General features: G+C 39.1%; 12 protein-coding genes and 1 pseudogene across 14 annotated transcripts in view; 4 read left to right on the top strand and 9 right to left on the bottom strand.

Annotated features, from left to right (window-relative positions):
• The window catches only part of LOC137791585 (CCR4-NOT transcription complex subunit 2-like), a 6,771-nt gene extending 6,228 nt beyond the window's left edge, over window positions 1-543 (bottom strand). For 2 of the 3 annotated variants that reach the window (XM_068586636.1, XM_068586639.1), the window contains exon 1: window positions 465-543. The gene's annotated coding sequence lies outside the window, so the exon portion shown is untranslated. Of the gene's footprint in view, window positions 342-464 lie in introns of those variants that run through there. The other variant, XM_068586638.1, reaches the window with a different exon arrangement.
• A 1,314-nt stretch (window positions 544-1,857) lies between these two features.
• Window positions 1,858-2,463, top strand: LOC137791454 (histone H2A-like). Its single transcript, XM_068586416.1, has one exon. The coding sequence runs from the start codon at window positions 1,867-1,869 to the stop codon at window positions 2,251-2,253; it is 387 nt and encodes a 128-aa protein (XP_068442517.1). The 5' UTR covers window positions 1,858-1,866; the 3' UTR covers window positions 2,254-2,463.
• Window positions 2,464-3,122: 659 nt separating this feature from the next.
• On the top strand, window positions 3,123-3,607 carry LOC137791767 (histone H4). The gene has a single exon (XM_068586914.1). The coding sequence runs from the start codon at window positions 3,141-3,143 to the stop codon at window positions 3,450-3,452; it is 312 nt and encodes a 103-aa protein (XP_068443015.1). The 5' UTR covers window positions 3,123-3,140; the 3' UTR covers window positions 3,453-3,607.
• A 512-nt stretch (window positions 3,608-4,119) lies between these two features.
• LOC137791766 (histone H2B) lies at window positions 4,120-4,795 on the bottom strand. The gene has a single exon (XM_068586913.1). The coding sequence runs from the start codon at window positions 4,775-4,777 to the stop codon at window positions 4,403-4,405; it is 375 nt and encodes a 124-aa protein (XP_068443014.1). The 5' UTR covers window positions 4,778-4,795; the 3' UTR covers window positions 4,120-4,402.
• A 1,269-nt stretch (window positions 4,796-6,064) lies between these two features.
• LOC137791453 (histone H2B) lies at window positions 6,065-6,643 on the bottom strand. Its single transcript, XM_068586415.1, has one exon. The coding sequence runs from the start codon at window positions 6,594-6,596 to the stop codon at window positions 6,222-6,224; it is 375 nt and encodes a 124-aa protein (XP_068442516.1). The 5' UTR covers window positions 6,597-6,643; the 3' UTR covers window positions 6,065-6,221.
• A 280-nt stretch (window positions 6,644-6,923) lies between these two features.
• LOC137791698 (histone H4) lies at window positions 6,924-7,754 on the bottom strand. Its single transcript, XM_068586822.1, has one exon. The coding sequence runs from the start codon at window positions 7,724-7,726 to the stop codon at window positions 7,415-7,417; it is 312 nt and encodes a 103-aa protein (XP_068442923.1). The 5' UTR covers window positions 7,727-7,754; the 3' UTR covers window positions 6,924-7,414.
• Window positions 7,755-8,539: 785 nt separating this feature from the next.
• Window positions 8,540-18,620, bottom strand: LOC137791407 (uncharacterized; annotated as a pseudogene).
• On the bottom strand, window positions 10,540-11,261 carry LOC137791493 (histone H1-like). Its single transcript, XM_068586480.1, has one exon. It carries the CDS (start codon window positions 11,238-11,240, stop codon window positions 10,602-10,604), a length of 639 nt encoding a protein of 212 aa, XP_068442581.1. The 5' UTR covers window positions 11,241-11,261; the 3' UTR covers window positions 10,540-10,601.
• Window positions 14,901-15,483, top strand: LOC137791604 (histone H3). Its single transcript, XM_068586678.1, has one exon. The coding sequence runs from the start codon at window positions 14,927-14,929 to the stop codon at window positions 15,335-15,337; it is 411 nt and encodes a 136-aa protein (XP_068442779.1). The 5' UTR covers window positions 14,901-14,926; the 3' UTR covers window positions 15,338-15,483.
• LOC137791694 (histone H4) lies at window positions 16,007-16,478 on the bottom strand. The gene has a single exon (XM_068586817.1). The coding sequence runs from the start codon at window positions 16,461-16,463 to the stop codon at window positions 16,152-16,154; it is 312 nt and encodes a 103-aa protein (XP_068442918.1). The 5' UTR covers window positions 16,464-16,478; the 3' UTR covers window positions 16,007-16,151.
• Window positions 18,621-19,656: 1,036 nt separating the features above from the next.
• On the bottom strand, window positions 19,657-20,373 carry LOC137791474 (histone H1-like). The gene has a single exon (XM_068586448.1). The coding sequence runs from the start codon at window positions 20,346-20,348 to the stop codon at window positions 19,731-19,733; it is 618 nt and encodes a 205-aa protein (XP_068442549.1). The 5' UTR covers window positions 20,349-20,373; the 3' UTR covers window positions 19,657-19,730.
• A 2,854-nt stretch (window positions 20,374-23,227) lies between these two features.
• On the top strand, window positions 23,228-23,805 carry LOC137791450 (histone H3). The gene has a single exon (XM_068586412.1). The coding sequence runs from the start codon at window positions 23,244-23,246 to the stop codon at window positions 23,652-23,654; it is 411 nt and encodes a 136-aa protein (XP_068442513.1). The 5' UTR covers window positions 23,228-23,243; the 3' UTR covers window positions 23,655-23,805.
• Window positions 23,806-24,156: 351 nt separating this feature from the next.
• LOC137791451 (histone H4) lies at window positions 24,157-24,580 on the bottom strand. Its single transcript, XM_068586413.1, has one exon. It carries the CDS (start codon window positions 24,565-24,567, stop codon window positions 24,256-24,258), a length of 312 nt encoding a protein of 103 aa, XP_068442514.1. The 5' UTR covers window positions 24,568-24,580; the 3' UTR covers window positions 24,157-24,255.
• Between the last annotated feature and the right edge of the window lie 696 nt (window positions 24,581-25,276).

Genomic DNA, 25,276 nt, shown 5'->3' with positions numbered 1-25,276 from the left:
AAGAAGCTAAATGCTAGCAGAGCAGTGCACGTAAGCTAGCGCATAACTCCATAAGAATACATGGAAGACGTTAGCACGCAAGCTAATCCTTACTACTCTAGCTAAGCTAGTCGGCTAAATGCAACGCCAGATCGCCGCTAACGGAGCCGGTTGTGTCCGATTGTAACGGGCTCTGGCGGACCGGGGACGGCAGTTAGGATGCGGGTGAAGCAGACACGGGAACCGGGGACCGGGGACCGACGGGAAGGGGTGATGTGTTCGGGTTTGGGCCTAGTTTCCCCCACAAACAACAACAAAAAGCAACGGAAGCAGACTGCCGGGTCGGAAGTCGTGTCCTCCGGCTTCCCCCCCCCCGTGGGCTGGTTCCGTCATGGACTCCTCCGCCAGCCGGAGTTCTGTTTAAAAGCGGGTTCGGCGGGTGTTTGGAGAGAAAATACATTAAAGGAATAAAACAAGGAGCTTACCGCATCAATCTTTCTTCCCCGCTACAATCCAAGATGGCCGTCATCTCTTCGCCAATCAGCAAGGATGCTGGGATGCCTGTCGCCTCTGACCTCTGAGGCTCCATCACTCTACTTTACTCTATTGTACTCTATTGTATTCTACTCTACATTAGTATAATCCACTCTACTCTATTATACTCTAATATCACCTATGAAGATCCATCACTCTACTTTTCTCTATTGTATTCTATTCTACTCTACTTGAGTTTACTCCAGTCTATTCTATTCTACTCTACTCTCTGACCTCTGACACTCCATCACTATACTTCTATTCTATTCTACTCCACTATACTCTATTGTAATTGACTTTACTCTACTTTATTGTACTCTATCTGACCTCTCAGGGCCCATCACTCTACTTCATTCTAATATTTACTCTCCTCTGAATTTTTGAAAAAGTTTACCCAAGTTCTTTATTTGTCAACAAAAATTATACTAAAATTAAAATACAAATTATGATACTAAAAGAAAGAGTCTGGCAATATTAGTATTCTTATAAAATGGTATTATTGTGTAGGCACTTTAAGGGAAATGTACTTTATAACTATTCTACTTATTTATCTAAATATATTTACATACAAACTGTATGTATGTATATATATATATATTTATATATATATAGTATGTGTACATTTTTACCTTATGTGTTCCTGAAAAAAACCCATAGAAATATGAGAAGCAGAATAAAAAAGCTTGTTTATGGCCAGTTAATATCTGAGAAGAAGATCAATGTATGCCTTAAAAAGTAATGAAAATATCAAGAGTTGTGACACATCCTATGAGTTGAAAATCACTGAAATCTAATTTTTTGGGGGGTTGTTTATAATTTAAAAACCCTGAAAGAAAGAGATTGGTTGAATCTTATGTTGTTGTTGAAGAATCTACTGATTTATTAGACTAATTTTATACAAACATGCAGCCAGATTGGAATGAAAAATAAATAAACACCAGTGATAAACAAATAAAAATAGTATGCTCTAACATTACTACAAATAAAAATCCATATTGAAGCAATATATGTATATTTTCATTTGTATGTTCTCCGAAACAAATCCTCTCATTTTATTTTATAATATATATAATATTGTTTTGAACGTTTCTATTTACACTTCTCCCTATTTGATTTGATTTACTTTAACATTTGTACTTAATTTTCCTGCTGTGACGTTTTATTTTGTAAACATCATCAACTGCAAGCGGAAGTCGTCTAATCTCTACTGTATCTTTCATGTCATTTCTGATTGGACGGACGCACTGACGCGCCATCTCACCAATGAGCGCGCGGGGTAGGAGCCGATAGCGCCTATAAAAACAGGGATGTGAGTGGACAATGTTTATTCCCGAAAAAAAATCTGAACTAATCATGTCAGGAAGAGGTAAGACAGGTGCCGGAAAGGCCAGAGCGAAGGCTAAGACCAGGTCCTCCAGGGCCGGGCTCCAGTTCCCCGTGGGCCGTGTCCACAGACACTTGAGGAAGGGTAACTACGCCCAGCGTGTCGGCGCCGGAGCTCCGGTGTACCTGGCGGCGGTGCTGGAGTACCTGACCGCTGAGATCCTGGAACTGGCCGGGAACGCTGCCCGCGACAACAAGAAGACCAGGATCATCCCCCGTCACCTGCAGCTGGCCGTCCGCAACGACGAGGAGCTCAACAAGCTGCTGGGCGGCGTGACCATCGCTCAGGGCGGCGTGCTGCCCAACATCCAGGCGGTGCTGCTGCCCAAGAAGACCGAGAAGGCTGCCAAGAAGTAGAGGCCCTGCTCTCATCACCCAACGGCTCTTTTAAGAGCCACCCACCACTCTCAAAGAGAAACTTCCTGTTTGAAGATATTTAACACTTTGTAAGTTCGGTTAATTTCTGTGCTCAAAAAGCAAAATATCTATAACTAATAAAAAAAGGGTGAAATTTGTAAAAAAAAATTAATACACTTTACTTGCAGAAAAACTCTTTTGTAGAGTCTAATGCTGAATTAAAGATTAAGTAAAGTGCACTTTGTTTCTGCAAGAAAAATTAATGGGAATTTAAAATAAACAATCTTAAATGCACAGAAGTCATGAATTAAACATTAAAAAAAACTGCAACTAATAACTGCACATTGAGCGCATTTTTTATTTTTTACCAGATTTTGTTCATAAATTGTCCAACGTGTAAGTTTTCTAAATGTTTGAGCCCAATCGTATGGAATGAAATTAATAAAATAAAATGGTTACTTAGTGAGTAAAATATATTTCAGGTAAATAATGTGTAATAATCCTACTGTTTGGGTTATTATTTGCAACCGAATCAGGATAAAAAGTGAATTTGCATAGATAAGTAATTAACTTAATATGTACATAATTTATGTAAATAAGATGTGATTTTAAATATTTGAGAAATGGACAAAAAAATATATCATGTTGGTGACAATGGTAGTAAAATAGAGGCAAGTATAATAACTGTTTTTTTATTTTGAAAGATTTTTTTTTTTTTTATCAAAACCGGAAATGCAGTGGTTCACACACTCTCGCTTGATCAATGGATCCTGAGAAAAGGCGGGCTGAGATTTCTGTGTGTCGTCAACTACGTCCGCAAACTGGCTTTAAATACCGACGCTCTCCATTCATTAGTTCATCTTCAACAGAACCCAAACTCTGACAAGATGAGTGGACGCGGTAAAGGAGGCAAAGGACTCGGCAAAGGAGGCGCTAAGCGCCACAGGAAAGTTCTCCGTGATAACATCCAGGGCATCACCAAGCCCGCCATTCGCCGTCTGGCTCGCCGCGGCGGAGTGAAGCGTATCTCTGGTCTGATCTACGAGGAGACCCGCGGTGTGCTCAAGGTGTTCCTGGAGAACGTCATCCGTGACGCCGTCACCTACACCGAGCACGCCAAGAGGAAGACCGTCACCGCCATGGATGTGGTGTACGCTCTGAAGAGGCAGGGCCGCACCCTGTACGGCTTCGGGGGCTAAACACTGACCGACGACCACACGACACAACGGCTCTTTTAAGAGCCACCCACCCACTCTGAGAGCTATTTCCCATATATACCAACCTGAAGTGAACTAATACTTTACTTGACTGGTTGAAACTATAAAAGTGTCAATTAAAACTGCTTTCTCTCTAATGTTGTATAATTCACTCACTAAGGTGTAAAAATATAATTTGCATTTGTGATATGAACATTGACGTAACCCTGTTTCTGTGCCGTAACGGACTTTGTTCAGAGCACAGAAGACGTCGGCTCAATTTGAATTTTTCCAGCACTTCATTTTTCTGCAGAAGACACATTTCCTTCCAGTCTGCCTCCGCACCTGAACCTCCTAAACACACAGGCACAAGGCAGCCGATATACAGTACAAATGGCACCAGATAAAAACACCCACAAAACACGCACTTCTACCGCCCAAACTATTAACGACAGCTGGACACAGCCAGCGCATCAGTGACCACCACCAACAAACGGTCAAAAGAATAAATAACAGAACAGTGACATTCTCCCTACATCTTCAACGGTAACTCACTTTTGTGAAAGACGGAACTACGGAAGCCTAAGAGGTGCCGGAAACACTCAACTTTTCAAAAATAAAATTCATAAACACTACAAGATTGTTGAATAACAAACAAAAATAAGACACATTGAAAATAGGAAGTGTTTTTAACTCCGTTGCACATGTTTTTATAATACAATTACAAATTTCCTTATATGGCAGTTTGACCTGCTTTCATGTATGACGTGTCATGTAATGTAATTAGTGTTTAACTTCGAATGAGAGAACACCTGGGGTTAGTTAACCATATATTACTAGTGCACAATCTACACAGTTGTTCATGAAATACATGGCAGGATTGTGGCTCTTTCAGAATAAAGTGCGTGGCTCTTAAAAGAGCCGTTGGTTGGAAAGATGGTGGAGGGGACAGTCTACTTTGAGCTGGTGTACTTGGTCACGGCCTTGGTGCCTTCAGACACAGCGTGCTTCGCCAGCTCACCGGGCAGAAGGAGGCGGACGGCGGTCTGGATCTCCCTGGACGTGATGGTGGAGCGCTTGTTGTAGTGAGCCAGACGGGAGGCCTCCCCGGCGATGCGCTCAAAGATGTCGCTCACGAAGCAGTTCATGATGCCCATGGCCTTGGAGGAGATGCCGGTGTCGGGGTGAACCTGCTTCATCACCTTGTACACGTAGATGGCGTAGCTCTCCTTGCGGGACTTGCGCCTCTTCTTGCCAGACTTGGCGGCGGTCTTGGTCACCGCTTTCTTGGATCCCTTCTTGGGCGCTGGCTTTGATGGCTCAGGCATGATTACAGTTCTGGTGTTGGCAGAAATGCGTGAGCTGGAGGCGGTACGCTGCTACTACTTAAACACCCTGCATGCAAATAAGGCTGCTCTGTCTCCTCTCTGCTATTGGCTGAGTGTCAGTGACGTCGGTGCATGTTGCTTTCTCAGGCTTTAACGTTGTTCTGATTGAATTTTAATTCGTATATTGAGGTTTTACCCGGCATTATAAGTTATATTACACATATTTTAAGTTTTTCTCAGTCGCTAAAACACTAAAAGCCATTGGCTGAACAAAGTTCTCAGTTGCCTGAACTAATTTAGCTAATTATGTAGTCTGTTGTCAATACCTTAAACTATTTCACATTGTAAATTACAATTTCCAGATCTCACTTAGACTTTTCAGCAAAACTCTAAACACATTCTCAGTCTTAAAACACATGCTGCACTCTAATGCACATGTCATCCATACTGGTAAGCACAAGTAGCAACAATCAAATACAAATAGAGAACACATGTCATTGATTACACCCAATCACTCAAAATTAATTTCACTTGTATCAAATGATGTGACACAACCAATATATTAAGCCAGTTTAGAGAGCAAACAGGTGGTGGATTTTTGTCTCTTTTACTGTAGTATTGTATACCGTAGTAGGCCTATAGTGCATTATAGGCTGTATAATGTGCAATAAACACATTGTACAGCCTTGAACATGGTGCTTTCTATACTGACTGCTCAATAGATGTTGACTTGTTGCAGGTTCATGCCAATAAAGAACAATAACTACAGAATCAGAGACAAAGGACACATTTGTGAGATGCAGGGCCCAGTACTGTAACAATAAAAGGTACAAGGAGGAGGAAGAACCAAAGAATTAGCAAAGAGAAAAGCAGAGTAGTAATTTTTCATCAGTTTTGAACGACTAATAGAACAGGTTTTCGTTCATGTGAAATTAGTTTTGAGATTAAAAATCTTCCCCCTGAGAACTATAAGTTTTGAACAATGCGTTTTGTATTTATTGTATTGTTTACAGACTGAGTGTAGATTATCTTGATCACTTTTATTTTAGAGTAATGTTTATTATGAGCACAGAAAACTGTTGAGACCAAAGTGTCATTTGCAAGAGTATTCAGGTTTTGTAAATAGTGCTTAAAGATGAGGTGTTGTAGTGATTTTTTAGAAAATTGGTGACCGTTTCAAGAAGGGTCTTTGCAATCTAGAGAACTTTGATACATATTGGTTAACGGTCATGTTGATATCTTAGACCAGAAACATGTAATGGAGTATCAGAAAGTTAAGGCAAATGCTTTATACATTCTCTCATGTAAGCTCTTTACTACATGTTTAGTGCAATAACACAATACATAACAGTTAGTAAATACATGGCAGGATTGTGGCTCTTTCAGAAGAAAGTGCGTGGCTCTTAAAAGAGCCGTTGGTTGGAAAGATGGTGGAGGGGACAGTCTACTTGGAGCTGGTGTACTTGGTCACGGCCTTGGTGCCTTCAGACACAGCGTGCTTGGCCAGCTCACCGGGCAGAAGGAGGCGGACGGCGGTCTGGATCTCCCTGGACGTGATGGTGGAGCGCTTGTTGTAGTGAGCCAGACGGGAGGCCTCCCCGGCGATGCGCTCAAAGATGTCGCTCACGAAGCAGTTCATGATGCCCATGGCCTTGGAGGAGATGCCGGTGTCGGGGTGAACCTGCTTCATCACCTTGTACACGTAGATGGCGTAGCTCTCCTTGCGGGACTTGCGCCTCTTCTTGCCAGACTTGGCGGCGGTCTTGGTCACCGCTTTCTTGGATCCCTTCTTGGGCGCTGGCTTTGATGGCTCAGGCATGATTACAGTTCTGGTGTTGGCAGAAATGCGTGAGCTGGAGGAGGTACGCTGCTACTACTTAAACACCCTGCATGCAAATAAGGCTGCGCTGTCTCCTCTCTTTTATTGGCTGATATACCTGTGTCACAGAGTAACTATGCGGAAGTCTCGGTCCGCTCCGTCACACACGTGTGTACATGTCTGTGTGCACAACGTAGTAGAATAAAATGCAGTGTATCTTTGAGGTGTGGATGTTTTTTTTAATTAAATCTTCCCATAAAATATAGAGTTGCATAAAATAGTGTGATTAGTCACAGCATTTAATGTCTGAAGTATAAACTGTGAGTGTTATTGTATAATTTAGAATAGTACATGGGGACAGAACCAGGGCTCATTATTCGTATTTTATATTCAACATATTTGGTAAGGTTCATGTATTAAAATAACTGATGATAATTAAACAGACAATAAAACAAAATAATGAGACAAAACAGCACAAAAACATTTAGTACTTCCTACCCGTCCTAAAACAAATACTCATTAACAATTGATCTACATAAAAATTCAAGCAAACATCTGGGTTATAAAGTACAAAACGATTTTACTTCAGTAGTTTAAAATGGCTAACATTGGCAATCTATACAATATAAATATTTAGTTTGGCCTAAAAGTTAAACCTTAGAAACTGATGTGTTGAAGACTTATTCTTAACATGTAGATGAAGTATTTGTATCATTGACCAATTAAATTAATGCTTGCAGAAAGTCAGGACAGGAGCTCTCAGAGTGGGTGGGTGGCTCTTAAAAGAGCCGTTGCGTCGTGTGGTCGTCGGTCAGTGTTTAGCCCCCGAAGCCGTACAGGGTGCGGCCCTGCCTCTTCAGAGCGTACACCACATCCATGGCGGTGACGGTCTTCCTCTTGGCGTGCTCGGTGTAGGTGACGGCGTCACGGATGACGTTCTCCAGGAACACCTTGAGCACACCGCGGGTCTCCTCGTAGATCAGACCAGAGATACGCTTCACTCCGCCGCGGCGAGCCAGACGGCGAATGGCGGGCTTGGTGATGCCCTGGATGTTATCACGGAGAACTTTCCTGTGACGCTTAGCGCCTCCTTTGCCGAGTCCTTTGCCTCCTTTACCGCGTCCGCTCATATTGTTAGAGTCTAGTTGGGTGAACTAATGGTGAGGACGGGGAGAGCGCCGTTATATAAACACTACCTGCGGACGTAGTTGAGGACAAACATAACATACATCTCTTGCCTCCTCTTTTTTTAGAATTCCTTGAGCATGTGTTCCGCAGCATTTCCGGTTATGATAGAAAAAAAAACTTCACACGTCTTGTATTTGCTTCTCATGTTCCTTTCTTGTCACCAACATGGTCTGATTCTCAAATATTTAATATTACATTTTGTACTTTTTTAGTATACTCTAAATACACCTAAATTATTGGTTGTTGTAATTTAACAAGATACTGTGTGATGTTAAAGTACAATACATTATTATACTCATATTTGTTTGTTATCAATTCATTTCAACTTCACCTGTTGACCTTTTTTAATAAGTGGAAGAGTGAGACGATTCTCTGAAAAATCAGCATCAGCTTCTTTCTCTACCTAACACAAGGCTTGGAAAAGTTTCCTGATGGCGCCACACTAAATACATAAGTCTGTTAAGCTGAACATACATGTGAGCAAACATTTTATCTGTTGACTTTGAACAAAAGCTGATTAAAAACACAAATGGTCGACAGCATGTCTGCAATGTTCTTCCATCTCAACCAACAGACTGACCTTTGACCTGCAGCTTCCTTCAGGCCACAAGGCAGTATATTACACAGTATTCTTGTGTTAATAAACCCAAATAAATAACAATTGTAATCAGTTAAAGTTGATAATTTTTTTAATATACATTTTAAAGAATCGATTAATTTTGCGATATACCTTTCCTCTCGTGAGCAGCCGACTCATATTTTGTTTGTGCCTAAGTTCAAAAAAAGTTGACACCCCTCATCCAACTGGTCATTTGGTTTGAATAAGGCCAATATCAAATAGTTCATCATCCTCTATGAAGTCTACTTTTAGTTTGACTTCGTTGGTTAAAAGAGGGTGATTTAATGTTATTTTTTAAAGCACCAAGATTACTAGTAATTAAAACGATAGTTAAAGTGTGTTTTGTGAAAGGTAAAATATTTTAAATACAACTATAGCTTTATAAAAAAAAAAAAGGAAGTATCTCTTTGAAAGTAGTGGGTGGCTCTTAAAAGAGCCGTTGGGTGATGAGAGTAGGGCCTCTACTTCTTGGTGGCCTTCTCGGTCTTCTTGGGCAGCAGCACTGCCTGGATGTTGGGCAGAACGCCGCCCTGAGCGATGGTCACGCCGCCCAGCAGCTTGTTGAGCTCCTCATCGTTGCGGACGGCCAGCTGCAGGTGACGGGGGATGATCCTGGTCTTCTTGTTGTCGCGGGCAGCGTTCCCGGCCAGCTCCAGGATCTCAGCGGTCAGGTACTCCAGCACCGCCGCCAGGTACACCGGAGCTCCGGCACCGACACGCTGGGCGTAGTTACCCTTCCTCAAGTGTCTGTGGACACGGCCCACGGGGAACTGGAGCCCGGCCCTAGAGGACCTGGTCTTGGCCTTCGCTCTGGTCTTGCCGCCGGTTTTACCTCTTCCAGACATGATTCACGGTAACTATTTTGTTCCGGTTAAGAGAGAAGATAGCGCGCTGACGGTGAAGCTCAGATTATAAAGGAGCACCTAGTCGCTCATTGGTCCGGTACAGCAGTACGATCATCCAATCAGAGAAGACGACGTCACCGTGTCAGTTGAAGACTCCCGCTCTGCATGCGATTTATACAATGAGACGTTTTAGGTCAAAATAAACACAAAACCTCAATAAAACACGACTTTAAACGTGTATGTATGTACATACAACCAGTTTGTACGTGATACAGATTTATTAAAAAACACACTGAAGTAATGAAATCATTATAATAAAGCACATTTTAAGGAGATGCAATGATAACGTATGTTTTTAACATTAATTAAATTACATTTAAGTGATTTTGAACTCGTATTGAACACATTCACGTCTCAGTCTAGTGTTGGATATAAACACAGGAAGTACCGCAAAACTGTACTTCAGTACAAGTACTTTAAAAAATACTCTTCAAGTAAAAGGACATCATTGGAAATGTGTGTTACTATAATTAGGAATACATTATTAAATAAAAGCAGGATTGTATTGTTGTAGTCGTTTGAACTTGAGCTCATGTTTAACTTTATAATTCATTATTAATTGAAATTATTGAGAAAAACAATCACAAGTTTTTAAAAATCTTAGTGGTGAAAGTGATTAAAGGGATACAATAAATGCAGTACCATTATGTGTTAGAGTAGTATGACATAAAAACTTAGGGTTAGAGTACCTTAAACGTGTACTTCATATATATATATATATATATATATATATATATATATATATATATATATATATATATATATATATACTTAATCATTAAAGGATTATGTCATTTTCATCCATTGGACAATTTTTTATATGACACATAAATCCAAGTAGTTTTGAAATAAAGTACTCTTGTGTTTATTTTAGTATGTATGTATTTAAGTATTCAAAGTACTGAGAGAAGTTTCCTAAAACAGGAACTAGTTAAATCAGACTTTCATGTATGTTATTGATGCCATTTAGACTGTTTCTCTAGTTGGAAAGTCATACATATTGTGATTATCTATATTTAAATAGATTGTTATGTGTGAACTTTTACCGTTATCTGCTGCAAATGTCCCACTGTGTGCATCAGGAAAATCCAATATAAGTAGACATTTAGATAAATGTCATATTTACTATATTCATAGTTTCACAGTCCGTGTTCAAACTTTGTGACTTGTTTACATGTCATCACAAATACACAACGCATATAATAATATTACTATGTAAAAAAAACAAACGAAGAGCTCTTTTGTGTATTTGGGTGGCTCTTAAAAGAGCCGTTGTTGTGGAGAGAAACAAGTTTACTTCTTCGCTGGTTTCTTGGCTGCAGTCTTCTTCACGGTTTTTTTAGCTGCAGTCTTCTTCGCTGGTTTTGCAGCTTTAGGTTTAACAACCTTCTTCGTGACTTTCTTAGGTGTAGCCGCCTTCTTGGCCACCTTCTTCGGGCTCTTTGTGATCTTCTTCACAGAAGTTTTCTTAGGTGTCGCGGGCTTCTTTGCCTTCTTGGGTGTTGTCTTGGCTGCTTTTGGCTTCTTTGCTGCCACGGGGGATTTCTTGGCGGCAGTGACCTTTTTCGCTGCAGGCTTTTTAGGTTTGGCAGCGGGCTTCTTCGCCACCTTCTTGGGCTTCTCAGCGACCTTGGCCGCTTTGAAGGAACCACTGGCCCCGGTTCCCTTGACCTGTACGAGGTCTCCTTTTTCCAGCAACCTCTTGACGGTGCGTTTAACGAGGTTGTTTTTTTGCTCCACGTCATAACCACAAGCGGCCAGGTCCTTCTTCATGGCCACATAGGACATCCCCTTACGGCTCTTAGATGCGGTCACCGCTTTCATGATTAGCTCGCCGGCGTTGGGACCGGGCTTCTTGCCTGGCCTGGGCGCTTTCTTCTTCGGGGATTTCACCTGAGTGGCCGGTGCGGCGGCTGGAGCGAGTTCTGCCATCGTGATAATTCAGCTGTTCTGTTCTCGTCTCTTATGACTGATAGAAAACTCTCTGCGAGGAGGGGAACTTAAACACACCATGAGAACCGTGGAGACTCAACCCAGCCTGTCTCTTGCCGGGGCAGCGGGAAAACTCAGTCACTTGTGTTTTCTCTTCGCCATTAAATGTATAAAATACATATCTAGAGGAGGAAAGAAAGCCTGAAATGTAATCGAATTGATATAGAAGGAGTTTATCTTCACTTGTTTGGGAAATAAACATCATTGCGCTTCTGCATTTAGTCTGTAAAGCGTTTATACATCTCCCATCATCTTCTGTGTGAAACGCAGCTGAGTGTCTTTTCTTTGTGATTTCTCTCCTAAATGCTTTAAAATACATCAAAACCCCGAGAAAAAGAACTCGACAGCGAGAACAGATGTTTGTTCAGAGATCCAAAGTAAAATAACTCCACTCTTGTTCTTATGTATTTATTAAAAAGAGGTTCATCTGGTGTCTGCTAACACACTCCTGTTGGGATAGACCACAGGCTGAATTCTCCACTTCCTGAAACACACTGTCCTTTATTTATTCATTGTTTATTTATTTATTTACAAAATAAAATGTGTTGGATAACACAACCAGAACACAAATGTTCTTACTTATAATTTCCTTTTAGACATACAAGCTGACATGAACTCTGGAGCATTATTTATTTATAATAAGCCCCACAAAGACTCTCAATGTTTTGATTTTCATGGCTGATGTCAATTATATTCCATCATAATATGGTTTAGTAATTTAAAATATGGCAGTTAAGCACTCTCAATCTGTATGAAAACAATATTAGAAAAAACTTAAACATCATTTTTTTGGCATAATACAATCTCGCCAAACAGTAGTCGTGATTTAAATGGTTTTAAATTAGTACATAACTCACTTAATAGAAATTGGTGTTATCCACTTATGAATATACTTTCGTTTTCCTTTTGATTTTGTCCCAAGGATTACTTATTATTTTGTATGATTTCTATTCAAATTTACAGTTTTTTTTATGACAAAATGGCAAATTCTCATTTGGGCTTTCATCTGTAGTTCAAGTCAAATTCTGTTAAAAGACGAGCTGCAGTGCAAACCATCTGACTGCGATGGATGTTCAAATGGAAGGAAAAGGAAATATTTTTCATTTCGGAAAATAGTGGATAGTTTATTACAAACAACATAATGCAAAGCACAACATTTTTAAATTTCAATTCAAACAATATTAACTTACTGTGATTGTACAACCTTTAGCACTGCAGAATAGTGTGGAAGAGTACACGTGAAGCTATTTACAGAGTGGACAGAGAAGACTACCAGAGAGAGATATTCAGGAGAAGAGAAAATGGAAATATTGGAATCATGGAAGAAATGATTGTGCCAGAGAGGAATCAAAGATTATAATATAAACAAGCAAACATGTAAACATAATAATCCAAAACAACAGAGCAATAGCAACAGTGCAAAATAGAAAATAATATCAAAAACAGTTTGATAAATTTGGTAAAATAACTAAACTAGAAAAGATGACAATATAATAAAGACAAAAATACAAGTGTATCAGAAGAAATACATTAGTAATATGAATATGATGTATGTACAAGAGAGTGTCAGTAGAAGCAATATTATGATTTCATTATATTTCCTTTATTGTTTCTTTGAAATTGCTACTTTTGATAAAAATAATAAATACACTTTACTAGAATAAATAATTAAAGACATACTGAATTAAAATCCTTTTTTGTTCACAGGTCTGAGCAAATAAATCACATATGTACCACATGTATAATTGTATAGTTATATTGGCATGGCTTATTACGTAACTTCTTATATTATATACTAATATACGTTTAAACCATTGTTTTCTGTAATAAATCTGAGTATTTATTGTCAGTATGCATGTTGTTTGCCATTTTCCTGAATAATTAATTATATCTTCATGAACACCAGAATAGACATGTCGTAATGGTGCCGACACGCCTTAGTGTTTTTCAGTGACAAAGTTGGAATGGAAAGTGATGCGTTATGAAAAGTCTGCTCAGGTTTTGAATCATAATACGTTTTTTAATATGTTTAGCGTGTTTAGTGAGAGAGTTTTAACCAATATAATTAGAATAGAACATCACGGTCAAATAAGATGAGATCAAACTTTTTTTTTAACCAAATGGACATTCCTGTCAAAAATACTTTCATTGATTACATCAAAAAAAAAAAAAGCAAACAGTAAAAATACAATATTAAAATATATGAACGATGGAATTACAATTATTAAGTGTAAAAGAAACACTACCGACACCATTGCAAAATAAAACACAATATAAGAGAGGAAAGTAAAAATGTCACTGCGAACAAAACAACTAAACACTCAACAAAGCATCGACTGTTTGCTTCCTGGCTCCTCGATGGTGGAACGAGCTCCTCATTGACGTCATTGACAGCAGGAAGTGTTTACATCTTCCACCGCAAAGTAAAACCTCATCTCTTTTGACTGCACCTTGAATAAAGACAGTAGCAGCAGCACTTTAGCAGCACTTAGATGCTGATAGAACTTTGTAGTTTGACTTTGTTGAATAAATTGTTCTCTCTTGAGAACCGTACTCACGGTTAAATGCACTTATTGTAAGTCGCTTTGGACAAAATCGTCAGCTAAATGACATGTAATGTATTGTTATGTAATATATATATATATATATATATATATATATATATATATATATATATATATATATATATATATATATATATATATATATATATATAATGTGTGTGTGTATGTATGTATGTATGTATGTATGTATGTATGTATGTATATATATATATATATATATATATATATATATATATATATATATATATATACATACATACATACATACATACATACATACATACATACATATATATATATATATATATACATACATACATACATACATACATACATACATACATACATACATACATACATACATACATACATACATACATACATACACATATATATATATTGTGTGTGTGTGTGTGTGAGAATAATACACTTGCAGGTCGGCAGGTACTCGTTCCAGGATTAAAGACTCATGTACAAGTTAATATAGGCTTGAAAGTCATTTAAAATTGAAGTTCAGTGTTTAAAGTATATGATTCTGATTGTGGAGAAAACTAAAATATATGACAAAATTCACACTTCTGCAGTGTAACATCTCTCTGACTTTGAATTACTTGTTGAGGTACAACAATATTTAATTTACATAATATTTAGGAACCTCACACAAATTTCAATTAACTCTTACTTTGAAATAAAGCCTGCACATGTATATGCTATCTTGTTTTTCAGTGATATACACAGTCCATTATACTTCTAAAGTATTTATGTACAGCATTTGTTTTGCTTGTTCTTTGACAATATGGAAGTTGTTTATTTTTGTATTAAATATTGAGTACTTGTATTTGCATTGTATTATTTGCAAGGTACCACAATAGACCAATGAGCGGGACTGTTGAAGTTTCAAATGTATTTTATCCAATAGCTGAGTTGCATAATCACGTGCACACATTGAACCAATCACCATCGCCTTGGCTCCTGCTCTAGCTATATAAATGAGATAGCGGCGCTTTGACATACACAACCACTTTTCTTTCTTTCGTAATAAGAAAAAGACGACCAGTAACAATGGCCAGAACCAAGCAGACTGCCCGTAAATCCACCGGAGGAAAAGCTCCCAGGAAGCAGCTGGCAACCAAAGCTGCCCGTAAGAGCGCCCCGGCGACCGGCGGAGTGAAGAAGCCCCACCGTTACAGGCCCGGTACCGTGGCTCTGAGGGAGATCCGCCGCTACCAGAAGTCCACCGAGCTGCTGATCCGCAAGCTGCCCTTCCAGCGCCTGGTGAGGGAGATCGCTCAGGACTTCAAGACCGACCTGCGCTTCCAGAGCTCCGCCGTCATGGCGCTGCAGGAGTCTAGCGAGGCTTACCTGGTCGGCCTGTTCGAGGACACCAACCTGTGCGCCATCCACGCCAAGAGGGTCACCATCATGCCCAAAGACATCCAGCTGGCCCGCCGCATCCGCGGGGAGCGAGCTTAGACTGACCCGACCCCAGTGAACCCCAACGGCTCTTTTAAGAGCCACACACCCGCCTCTGAGAGCTGTGTTCCGGTCTGACAAACACGTGCTGCACCATCTAAAGCACTAAGTTAACACGAATGAATTATGTAAATGGTTAACTTCAACGGCTGGATACGAATTCTGCAAAAGTAATATTTGTATTTATAAATTATGTTTTTAAATCAAACTTTATTTAGTAGTTCAATATTGAGATAATAAAATATGAATTCCTTAAAGAAGCATTTTATGAGTTACTAACAGCCTTTTGTCGTTTTGCTTTCTTCAAGAAATTGTATTTGTTCTGAATATTTACATTATATTGGTTCATTTTATCTTATGAGTTTACTTGAGCAGTGCTACTGTTATCCTGTAATTTCCCCACAGAGGGACTAAAGGATTTATTTTATCTTGAATCCAGTGTTACAAGTTGTTGTATAAAACGCGGAAATGAATCTCAATGATTAAACCAAATTGTGTATTTTAATTGAACATTTAAAAACTTTCACAAATATCATACTTTGTTTTTTAAAGGTCGGGATTAAGGTATATTATACATTCTAAGGAATCAGGATTTCATATTGAACTATTAGTTACATTTTAGTTTTATCAGTTATAACTGTTAGATAAGATAAAAAGAGAAGCCAATCATTGTTATGCAATTTGTACTTCAGACATACAGAAGTATATATTTTATTTTGTCTTGTTACTGAAATTAATCATCAGGACAGAAGCTCTCAGAGTGGGTGGGTGGCTCTTAAAAGAGCCGTTGTGTCGTGTGGTCGTCGGTCAGTGTTTAGCCTCCGAAGCCGTACAGGGTGCGGCCCTGCCTCTTCAGAGCGTACACCACATCCATGGCGGTGACGGTCTTCCTCTTGGCGTGCTCGGTGTAGGTGACGGCGTCACGGATGACGTTCTCCAGGAACACCTTGAGCACACCGCGGGTCTCCTCGTAGATCAGACCGGAGATACGCTTCACTCCGCCGCGGCGAGCCAGACGGCGAATGGCGGGCTTGGTGATGCCCTGGATGTTATCACGGAGAACTTTCCTGTGACGCTTAGCGCCGCCTTTGCCGAGTCCTTTGCCTCCTTTACCGCGTCCACTCATCTTGTCAGAGTTTAGTTGGATGAACTAATGCTGAGGAAGCAGAGAGCGTCGGTATTTAATTCCCACCTGCGGACGTATTTGAAGACACACCCCTCAGCCCGCCCGCATTTTTCTTAAGGACCCTATAGCGTTTGAGCCGCCCGTTTATGATACAAAATAAATAAAAACTTCACACTTTGTTACCGACATTATCTACATTTATCTAAATCTCATATATTTAATATATCACAGATGGTACTTAAAAAAACAAAACAGGTACACCTACATTATTGGCTGTTTTATTTTTTAACAAGACACTGTGTGACGTTGTAGTAATATTAAAATAAATACATCACAATACTCATATAAATTGTTTGTTTATCAATTAATTACAAAATGACACCTGTCATCTGACTTTTGGTTTCCTCTTCAATTAAATCTTAGTTTCCTCATTAATACAATTGCATTGTTTAGCTGAGTTCTTAGAAGTAAATCCAGGATTAATTTGTGTTTTCATGAATGTTTAATAATTAAGAAATGTGAAGACTTTTAAGCAGCAACTGTTGACAAATGTACCACATAATAATGTTTGTTTCCGTGAAGCACTAAAACCTTCTTTTGTGTTTTTGGTGCCTCTTCTTGCAATAATAATTCTGTTTCTGGTTAATGATATTCAACATAAAGAACCAGAGACCTGGTTGGTGTCGTCAGAACCGCACAGATGATTGTGGGAGTTATCCTCCCTGACCAGAGGAAGGCCAGAAACATCTGCAATCAGTGATTACTTGTTCTGGTTATATTACTGGTTACCAGTAACCAGTAAAATATATATATATATATATATATATATATATATATATATATATATATATATATATATATATATATATATATATATATATATATATATATATATATCTGCATGAATAGCGTATTCATGGTTGTAAAAAGATAAGTACTACCACTAATATAGTTCTGAACAGTTATTCTAGTTACTAGTCCACTAAAGAGACCCATTCAGCTTAAATCCTAGTTATTTAAACATATTCTGGCACTTTACCAAGAGCCAAAGCCCATTAGAGGAGAGCTGGGCCAAGAGGTCAAGAAGGCCCCCCAGTCCAGTGAAGTTGAGAGGGAAAGCCTTGTAAATTTCCAGAAGGACACAGTAGGACCAGAAACATCTAGACTTGTAAGCTAACTTTAAGCTAAAAACACCTGATTATTACTGGATTGCATGTGATGAGCAGTCAGACGTTCATGCTTTTGCGGGGAGTTCACGATAACTTTTGCATTATGGGGGAGCAATCTGTGATGCGCCATGGCTTTGACACAACAACGCAACTTCAACACTGCACTCTTCTCCACACTGTCAGAGCAGCTTGTAGTGTAGGACTTGAGGCTCCAGACAGAAGAGAACTTTAAGACTCTTTTTCGTGAAGCTACTTAAACAGGTTTTCATGGCCTTCATCCGCTGCTTCAACTTGTTGGGGAACAGCGCCCCCATGTGGACAGGCTGAACAGCAGAAAGAGAAATACAGGTTTAAAGAGAATACAGGTTTCAAACTGATTTTAGCCTCTGTTGACCAGGTTCACTTAGTTTAGGCCATTAAAACAGGAGAATTTACCCATAGATGTAATAATGTTAAATAGTGAATAATAAAGCTTGTGTGTGTTGCAATGTGAATCATTGATGCATACAATAAAAACAGGAAGTTTCTCTTTGAGAGTGGTGGGTGGCTCTTAAAAGAGCCGTTGGGTGATGAGAGTAGGGCCTCTACTTCTTGGTGGCCTTCTCGGTCTTCTTGGGCAGCAGCACCGCCTGGATGTTGGGCAGCACGCCGCCCTGAGCGATGGTCACGCCGCCCAGCAGCTTGTTGAGCTCCTCGTCGTTGCGGACGGCCAGCTGCAGGTGACGGGGGATGATCCTGGTCTTCTTGTTGTCGCGGGCAGCGTTCCCGGCCAGCTCCAGGATCTCAGCGGTCAGGTACTCCAGCACCGCCGCCAGGTACACCGGAGCTCCGGCGCCGACACGCTGGGCGTAGTTACCCTTCCTCAAGTGTCTGTGGACACGGCCCACGGGGAACTGGAGCCCGGCTCTGGAGGACCTGGTCTTGGCCTTCGCTCTGGTCTTGCCGCCGGTTTTACCTCTTCCAGACATGATTCACGGTAACTATTTTGTTCAGGTTAAGAGAGAAGGTAGCGCGCTGACGGTGAAGCTCAGATTATAAAGGAGCACCTAGTCGCTCATTGGTCCGGTACAGCAGTACGATCATCCAATCAGAGAAGACGACGTCACCGTGTCAGTTGAAGACTCCCGCTCTGCATGCGATTTATACAATGAGACGTTTTAGGTCAAAATAAACACAAAACCTCAATAAAACACGACTTTAAACGTGTATGTATGTACATACAACCAGTTTGTACGTGATACAGATTTATTAAAAAACACACTGAAGTAATGAAATCATTATAATAAAGGACATTTTAAGGAGATGATGAAATATGTTTTGTACATGAATACCATTACATTTAAGTGATTTTGAACTTGTATTGAACACATTCACGTCTTAGTCTAGAAAAAAGTAGTGTTGGATGTAAATACAGAAAGTACTGCGATACTTTACTTCAGTACAAGTACTTTACAAATACTCTTCAAGAAAAAGGACATTATTGGAATAAATGATACAAACAAATGGAGTAACATTGTGTTGTTAGAGGAGTATGAAGAATAATTACATAAAAAGTACCTTGAATGTGTACTTCATGAATATTTATATTTAAATGGGTAATTTAAGAGTCTCAGTGTTTTAAACTTATGAGTTTGAACTTAATCATTGTAGGATAGTGTTATTGTCATCTAATGTATTTTTTATATGACAAATAAATCCAAATAGTTTTAAAACAAAGTACTAGTTTGTGTTTATTTTAAATGAAATATAAGATACATAGTTAGAGTACTTCATATATTGAGAGTACTTAAAGTACTGAGACAAGTTTCCTAAAACAGGAACTAGTTAAATCAAAGTTTCATGTATGTTTTTTTAATGCTTTTAGACTGTTTCTGTAGTTGGAAAGTCATAAATATTGTGATTATCTATATTTAAATCCAATATAAGTAGACATTCAGATATATTGATAGTTTGTTTATAGTTGGTGTTCAAACTTGTGACTTGTTTACTCACAAATACACAACGCATATAATAATATTACTATGTAAAAAAAAACGAAGAGCTCTTTTGTGTATTTGGGTGGCTCTTAAAAGAGCCGTTGTTGTGGAGAGAAACAAGTTTACTTCTTCGCTGGTTTCTTGGCTGCAGTCTTCTTCACGGTTTTTTTAGCTGCAGTCTTCTTCGCTGGTTTTGCAGCTTTAGGTTTAACAACCTTCTTCGTGACTTTCTTCGGTGTAGCCGCCTTCTTGGCCACCTTCTTCGGGCTCTTTGTGATCTTCTTCACAGATGTTTTCTTGGGTGTCGCGGACTTCTTCGCCTTCTTGGGTGTTGTCTTGGCCGCTTTTGGCTTCTTGGCGGCGACGATCTTCTTAGCTGCAGGCTTCTTAGTTTTGGCGGCGGGCTTCTTCGCCACCTTCTTGGGCTTCTCAGCGACCTTGGCCGCTTTGAAGGAACCACTGGCCCCGGTCCCCTTGACCTGTACGAGGTCTCCTTTTTCCAGCAGCTTCTTGACAGCGCGTTTAACGTGGGCGCTGTTCTGGATCACGTCGTAACCACCAGCGGCCAGGTCCTTCTTCATGGCCACAAAGGAGACCCCACTACGGCTCTTGGATGCGGTCACCGCTTTCATGATGCGCTCGCTGGCACCGGGCCCGGACTTCTTGCCTGGTCTGGGCGCTTTCTTCTTCGGGGATTTCACCTGAGTGGCCGGTGCGGCGGCTGGAGCGAGTTCTGCCATCGTGATAATTCAGCTGTTCTGCTCTCGTCTGTTATGACTGATAGAAAACTCTCTGCGAGGAGGGGAACTTAAACACACCATGAGAACCGTGGAGACTCAACCCAGCCTGTCTCTCGCCGGGGCAGCGGGAAAACTCAGTCACTTGTGTTTTCTCTTCGCCATTAAATGTATAAAATACATATCTAGAGGAGGAAAGAAAGCCTGAAATGTAATCGAATTGATATAGAAGGAGTTTATCTTCACTTGTTTGGGAAATAAACATCATTGCGCTTTTGCATTTAGTCTGTAAAGCGTTTAAACATCTCCCATCATCTTCTGTGTGAAACGCAGCTGAGTGTCTTTTCTTTGTGATTTCTCTCCTAAATGCTTTAAAATACATCAAAACCCCGAGAAAAAGAACTCGACAGCGAGAACAGATGTTTGTTCAGAGATCCAAAGTAAAATAACTCCACTCTTGTTCTTATGTATTTATTAAAAAGAGGTTCATCTGGTGTCCGCTAACACACTCCTGTTGGGATAGACCACAGGCTGAGTTCTCCACTTCCTGAAACACACTGTCCTTTATTTATTCATTGTTTATTTATTTTTTTTAATTCATGATACAACCATGTTTACATATTCATTTCTATGTTAAAATATTTGTGACGCTTTAAATGCTCTCAGCTGCCAGTTTTGAGCTGAACAAAACTGAAAATACTATGGCGATATTCCAAGTTATTTATAGTTGAAATAATAAAATGTTTTATAATAGAATTCTCTCATATTTTAATCATAATGAGATTTCTAAGGGGCCAAATAGTAGCAGCATTTATGGCATCCACAGTTTTTGAAAGTTGGGTAACTTTGTTTTTGTTGTTTCAGTTCATGCATGCACTCTCCTCAATTGAACAAAAGACAACAAAAACAAAAGAAACACATAATTCGGATAGGAAGACGCAAATTCCTGCCACACATTGGAATTGATGCATTTTCATTTCTAGAAATAATTTTGGTAGAAACATTATAAGTATTGGGTCATCAAGGTCTGATATATGTCTGATGTTACGTTCAAAATGAAAGTATCTATAAAAAAAAATCAGATAATTTTTTAAGACTATATTTTTTCTTTATGGGTTGAAAGTCCTTTTCTGTCAGGGAATATAATGTTGTTATACCTTTTGGGACCCAGGACTTATGTCTATGATTTAATTTAGTTTAATACACATTAAATGTTCTTTAAAAGTAACACTTACAAATATACGTTTTTACTAAGGATCAAAACATGTGATCAACACGTCTCTCACGTGTTTCTTTGCTTTTTTTGTTGTCTGTTCCTGACTTTATCTGTAGTGTTGCAGGCCGAACAAAAATGAAATATCTTGTTTCCATACTATCGACAATGAATAGCAATTAAAGTATATTTTTCACTGCTATGCTTTTCTATATATTGACATTTCCCACACTGTCCAGATATTATACATTATTATTATTATTATTATTATTATTATTATTATTATTATTATTATTATTATTATCAAATATACTTAAAGTACCAAACGTTTTAACCTGCAGCTCAGAATACATTTTCATGTATTGGTTGATGATATATGTATTTTTATTGTTCTGAATCTAACAACGGAAGTAAAATGTATAGTCCCACAATATTTCCCACCCTGTCATGGAGTAGAAGTATACAATACTTCAAAGTGTACTACTTTGAAGTATTCTAAACTTCAAAGTAGTACACTAGTACCATGTCAGCTAATGAAATGACAACATCATATCGTCTCAAAGCTAGGGTTGCCCATTCCCGCCAAACACACAAAAAAAAATTAGGACCCAAAAAATAAAAATTAAGACCAAAAATTAGGACCAAAAAAAAATAGGACTAAAAAAAATTGTCTTATTTTTTTCCTAGTCTTTTTTTCCCGTTGACTTGAAAAAAAGGCAAAAAATAAATAAATAAATCATGTTTCATTCCAGGACAGAAATGAGAACTTGAATATAATTTTAGCTAATATTTGTACTTCATTGGCTATTTTTAAGAACTGAGTAAAATGCAAAGTCCACACATATATTGAATGATTTATTTACTTTAAAGTAACCCATCAACAGACTTACAGGGAGTTGACATTGCCAAGTTATCTTTTAGTAAATAACAAGAGCACTTGAATATAAAACAATGTTTGCAATGTTCAATTAAAAGAATATGTAAATTGAAACAAGATTGGACTATCATGTGACAATACATATTTACATTTAAATGAAGGTATTGTAAAACCAAAGTGATGTAATAACGTATTGCTTACATGTTTTTTTTTGTTGTTTTTTTCGTCAACAAAAAAAAAATTTTTTTTTTTGGTCCAATCTTTTTTTTTTGGTCCTATTTTTTTTTTTTGGTCCTAATTCTTTTTTTTCGTCTTAATTTTTTAATTTTTTTTGTTCTAATTTTTTTTTTGGTCTGGCGGGAATGGGCTTCCATACAGGCTGCATTGGAAAACGTAGAAATGTATTTTCACTCTACTCCGCGACGATTACGTTTTCAAATATATTTTCCAACATTTTTTTTTTTTTTTAATGGGCAATAGTGTATTTCCTAAACTTTGGTCGTGACTCGTCCTAGTGTTTTATTTATATATATATATATATATATATATATATATATATATATATATATATATATATATATATATATATATATATATATATATATATATATATATACATCAAGAAAAGAATTCTCTAATGTCAGTAAAGAGTTCAACTTTGTTTTAAGTTCTCTTCCTGTGGCGCTATCACGTGGTTAACTTGGACCAATCAGCGTTCCCTTTGCTCCGACTCTGGATATATAAAGGAAACGTCGTCGCTTAGAAAAACTACTTTTCTTTCGTAATAAGAAAAAGACGACCAGTAACAATGGCCAGAACCAAGCAGACCGCCCGTAAGTCCACCGGAGGAAAAGCTCCCAGGAAGCAGCTGGCGACCAAAGCTGCCCGTAAGAGCGCCCCGGCGACCGGCGGAGTGAAGAAGCCCCACCGTTACAGGCCCGGTACCGTGGCTCTGAGGGAGATCCGCCGCTACCAGAAGTCCACCGAGCTGCTGATCCGCAAGCTGCCCTTCCAGCGCCTGGTGAGGGAGATCGCTCAGGACTTCAAGACCGACCTGCGCTTCCAGAGCTCCGCCGTCATGGCGCTGCAGGAGTCTAGCGAGGCTTACCTGGTCGGCCTGTTCGAGGACACCAACCTGTGCGCGATCCACGCCAAGAGGGTCACCATCATGCCCAAAGACATCCAGCTAGCCCGCCGCATCCGCGGAGAGAGAGCTTAGACTGACCCGACCCGAGTGAACCCCAACGGCTCTTTTAAGAGCCACACACCCGCCTCTGAGAGCTGTGTTCCGGTCTGACAAACACGTGCTGCACCGTCTAAAGCACTACAATAAGGCTATATCACTAAGTAAAAATAAGTTATTCAGTTTAGCTTGATTATGTGTATCCTATAATTCGGTTTGAGGGATGAATAATTCGTAATAGTCATAAAATATTGGTATAAAAAACATGTAATATTTCCAAGTTTATAAACTCGGTGGGTTAATGTCGTGTCAAATGCACGAGGCAAATCACAAGCAAATTATATTTATACAACTTGATTGATATTACATTCAAAAACAGTGTCGTGTGGAATTATAATGTGCATATAAGCATTTAGGTGTGTCTATGTATGATTAGTGCTACTTTGTGATAAGACTGGTAATCACGTCGCATGACTGAGGCTTTTCGAATAAAGATTACTGTATTTAGAACACCTCTTTTAATGAATTACACTCAATTAGTTCTTAATATAACTAATGGTATATATGGGAAATAGCTCTCAGAGTGGGTGGGTGGCTCTTAAAAGAGCCGTTGTGTCGTGTGGTCGTCGGTCAGTGTTTAGCCCCCGAAGCCGTACAGGGTGCGGCCCTGCCTCTTCAGAGCGTACACCACATCCATGGCGGTGACGGTCTTCCTCTTGGCGTGCTCGGTGTAGGTGACGGCGTCACGGATGACGTTCTCCAGGAACACCTTGAGCACACCGCGGGTCTCCTCGTAGATCAGACCGGAGATACGCTTCACTCCGCCGCGGCGAGCCAGACGGCGAATGGCGGGCTTGGTGATGCCCTGGATGTTATCACGGAGAACTTTCCTGTGACGCTTAGCGCCTCCTTTGCCGAGTCCTTTGCCTCCTTTACCGCGTCCACTCATCTTGTCAGAGTGTGGTTAGTTAACCAAATACTGAGAAAGCAGAGAGCGTCGCCATATAAACACCACCTGCGGACGTAGTTGAGGACAAATGGGCGGCAACAGTTCGTCTAACAATAGAAACAAACGACCGTGTGTTAATCTGTGAATAATCTTTATGCCTCGAGTTTACAAAAGACAAAAGATTTTCCCAATTGTGTCAGATTTCAGAATAATTAAACACCATTATTTACAGTGCAATACTGATACTATCGGTTTAAATACACCATATTCAGATTTGTAATCTGTATATTTTGTTACTATTGCAATTCATATAAAGTAATTACAGTATTACTATTAATTTGAGTAATATAATGAATGTGTATACCATTCCTGTATTTTGTTATATTAGGTGTAATATTCTGCTGAATACTTTCCTATTATTACATAACTATATAATGAATGAAATAACTTTGTGAAGAAATCGTGAATAAATATACTGAAATGTTTTCTCTGTGTATCAATATTTACATAAAGATTGACAAATGTGAATCATTGTGTATTAAATTGTGTAGACTGAACAGCCAGCATGGTGTGACTGATGGTGAAATTTATGACATGAATATTTTACACATAAAGACACTCAGACTTATGGTTCACTATAGGTATGAACTGCTTTTTGTAGAGACGTCCAGCTGCTCAACAGCTTTTAGATGTATTCAGGTGCAATGTT

The sequence above is a fragment of the Clinocottus analis genome, unplaced genomic scaffold (assembly GCF_023055335.1).
Source record: "Clinocottus analis isolate CAN_PGR_092001 unplaced genomic scaffold, fCliAna1.0.p SCAF_20, whole genome shotgun sequence".
Taxonomy (NCBI): Eukaryota; Metazoa; Chordata; class Actinopteri; order Perciformes; family Cottidae; genus Clinocottus; species Clinocottus analis.
This window is presented reverse-complemented; position numbering and strand designations above follow the sequence as displayed.

What these genes read in the sequence shown, in the direction of transcription:
- LOC137791454 (XM_068586416.1), top strand. Translation starts at nt 1,867, where the DNA reads ATGTCAGGAAGAGGTAAGACAGGTGCCGGAAAGGCCAGAGCGAAGGCT.
- LOC137791767 (XM_068586914.1), top strand. Translation starts at nt 3,141, where the DNA reads ATGAGTGGACGCGGTAAAGGAGGCAAAGGACTCGGCAAAGGAGGCGCT.
- LOC137791766 (XM_068586913.1), bottom strand. Translation starts at nt 4,777, where the DNA reads ATGCCTGAGCCATCAAAGCCAGCGCCCAAGAAGGGATCCAAGAAAGCG.
- LOC137791453 (XM_068586415.1), bottom strand. Translation starts at nt 6,596, where the DNA reads ATGCCTGAGCCATCAAAGCCAGCGCCCAAGAAGGGATCCAAGAAAGCG.
- LOC137791698 (XM_068586822.1), bottom strand. Translation starts at nt 7,726, where the DNA reads ATGAGCGGACGCGGTAAAGGAGGCAAAGGACTCGGCAAAGGAGGCGCT.
- LOC137791493 (XM_068586480.1), bottom strand. Translation starts at nt 11,240, where the DNA reads ATGGCAGAACTCGCTCCAGCCGCCGCACCGGCCACTCAGGTGAAATCC.
- LOC137791604 (XM_068586678.1), top strand. Translation starts at nt 14,927, where the DNA reads ATGGCCAGAACCAAGCAGACTGCCCGTAAATCCACCGGAGGAAAAGCT.
- LOC137791694 (XM_068586817.1), bottom strand. Translation starts at nt 16,463, where the DNA reads ATGAGTGGACGCGGTAAAGGAGGCAAAGGACTCGGCAAAGGCGGCGCT.
- LOC137791474 (XM_068586448.1), bottom strand. Translation starts at nt 20,348, where the DNA reads ATGGCAGAACTCGCTCCAGCCGCCGCACCGGCCACTCAGGTGAAATCC.
- LOC137791450 (XM_068586412.1), top strand. Translation starts at nt 23,244, where the DNA reads ATGGCCAGAACCAAGCAGACCGCCCGTAAGTCCACCGGAGGAAAAGCT.
- LOC137791451 (XM_068586413.1), bottom strand. Translation starts at nt 24,567, where the DNA reads ATGAGTGGACGCGGTAAAGGAGGCAAAGGACTCGGCAAAGGAGGCGCT.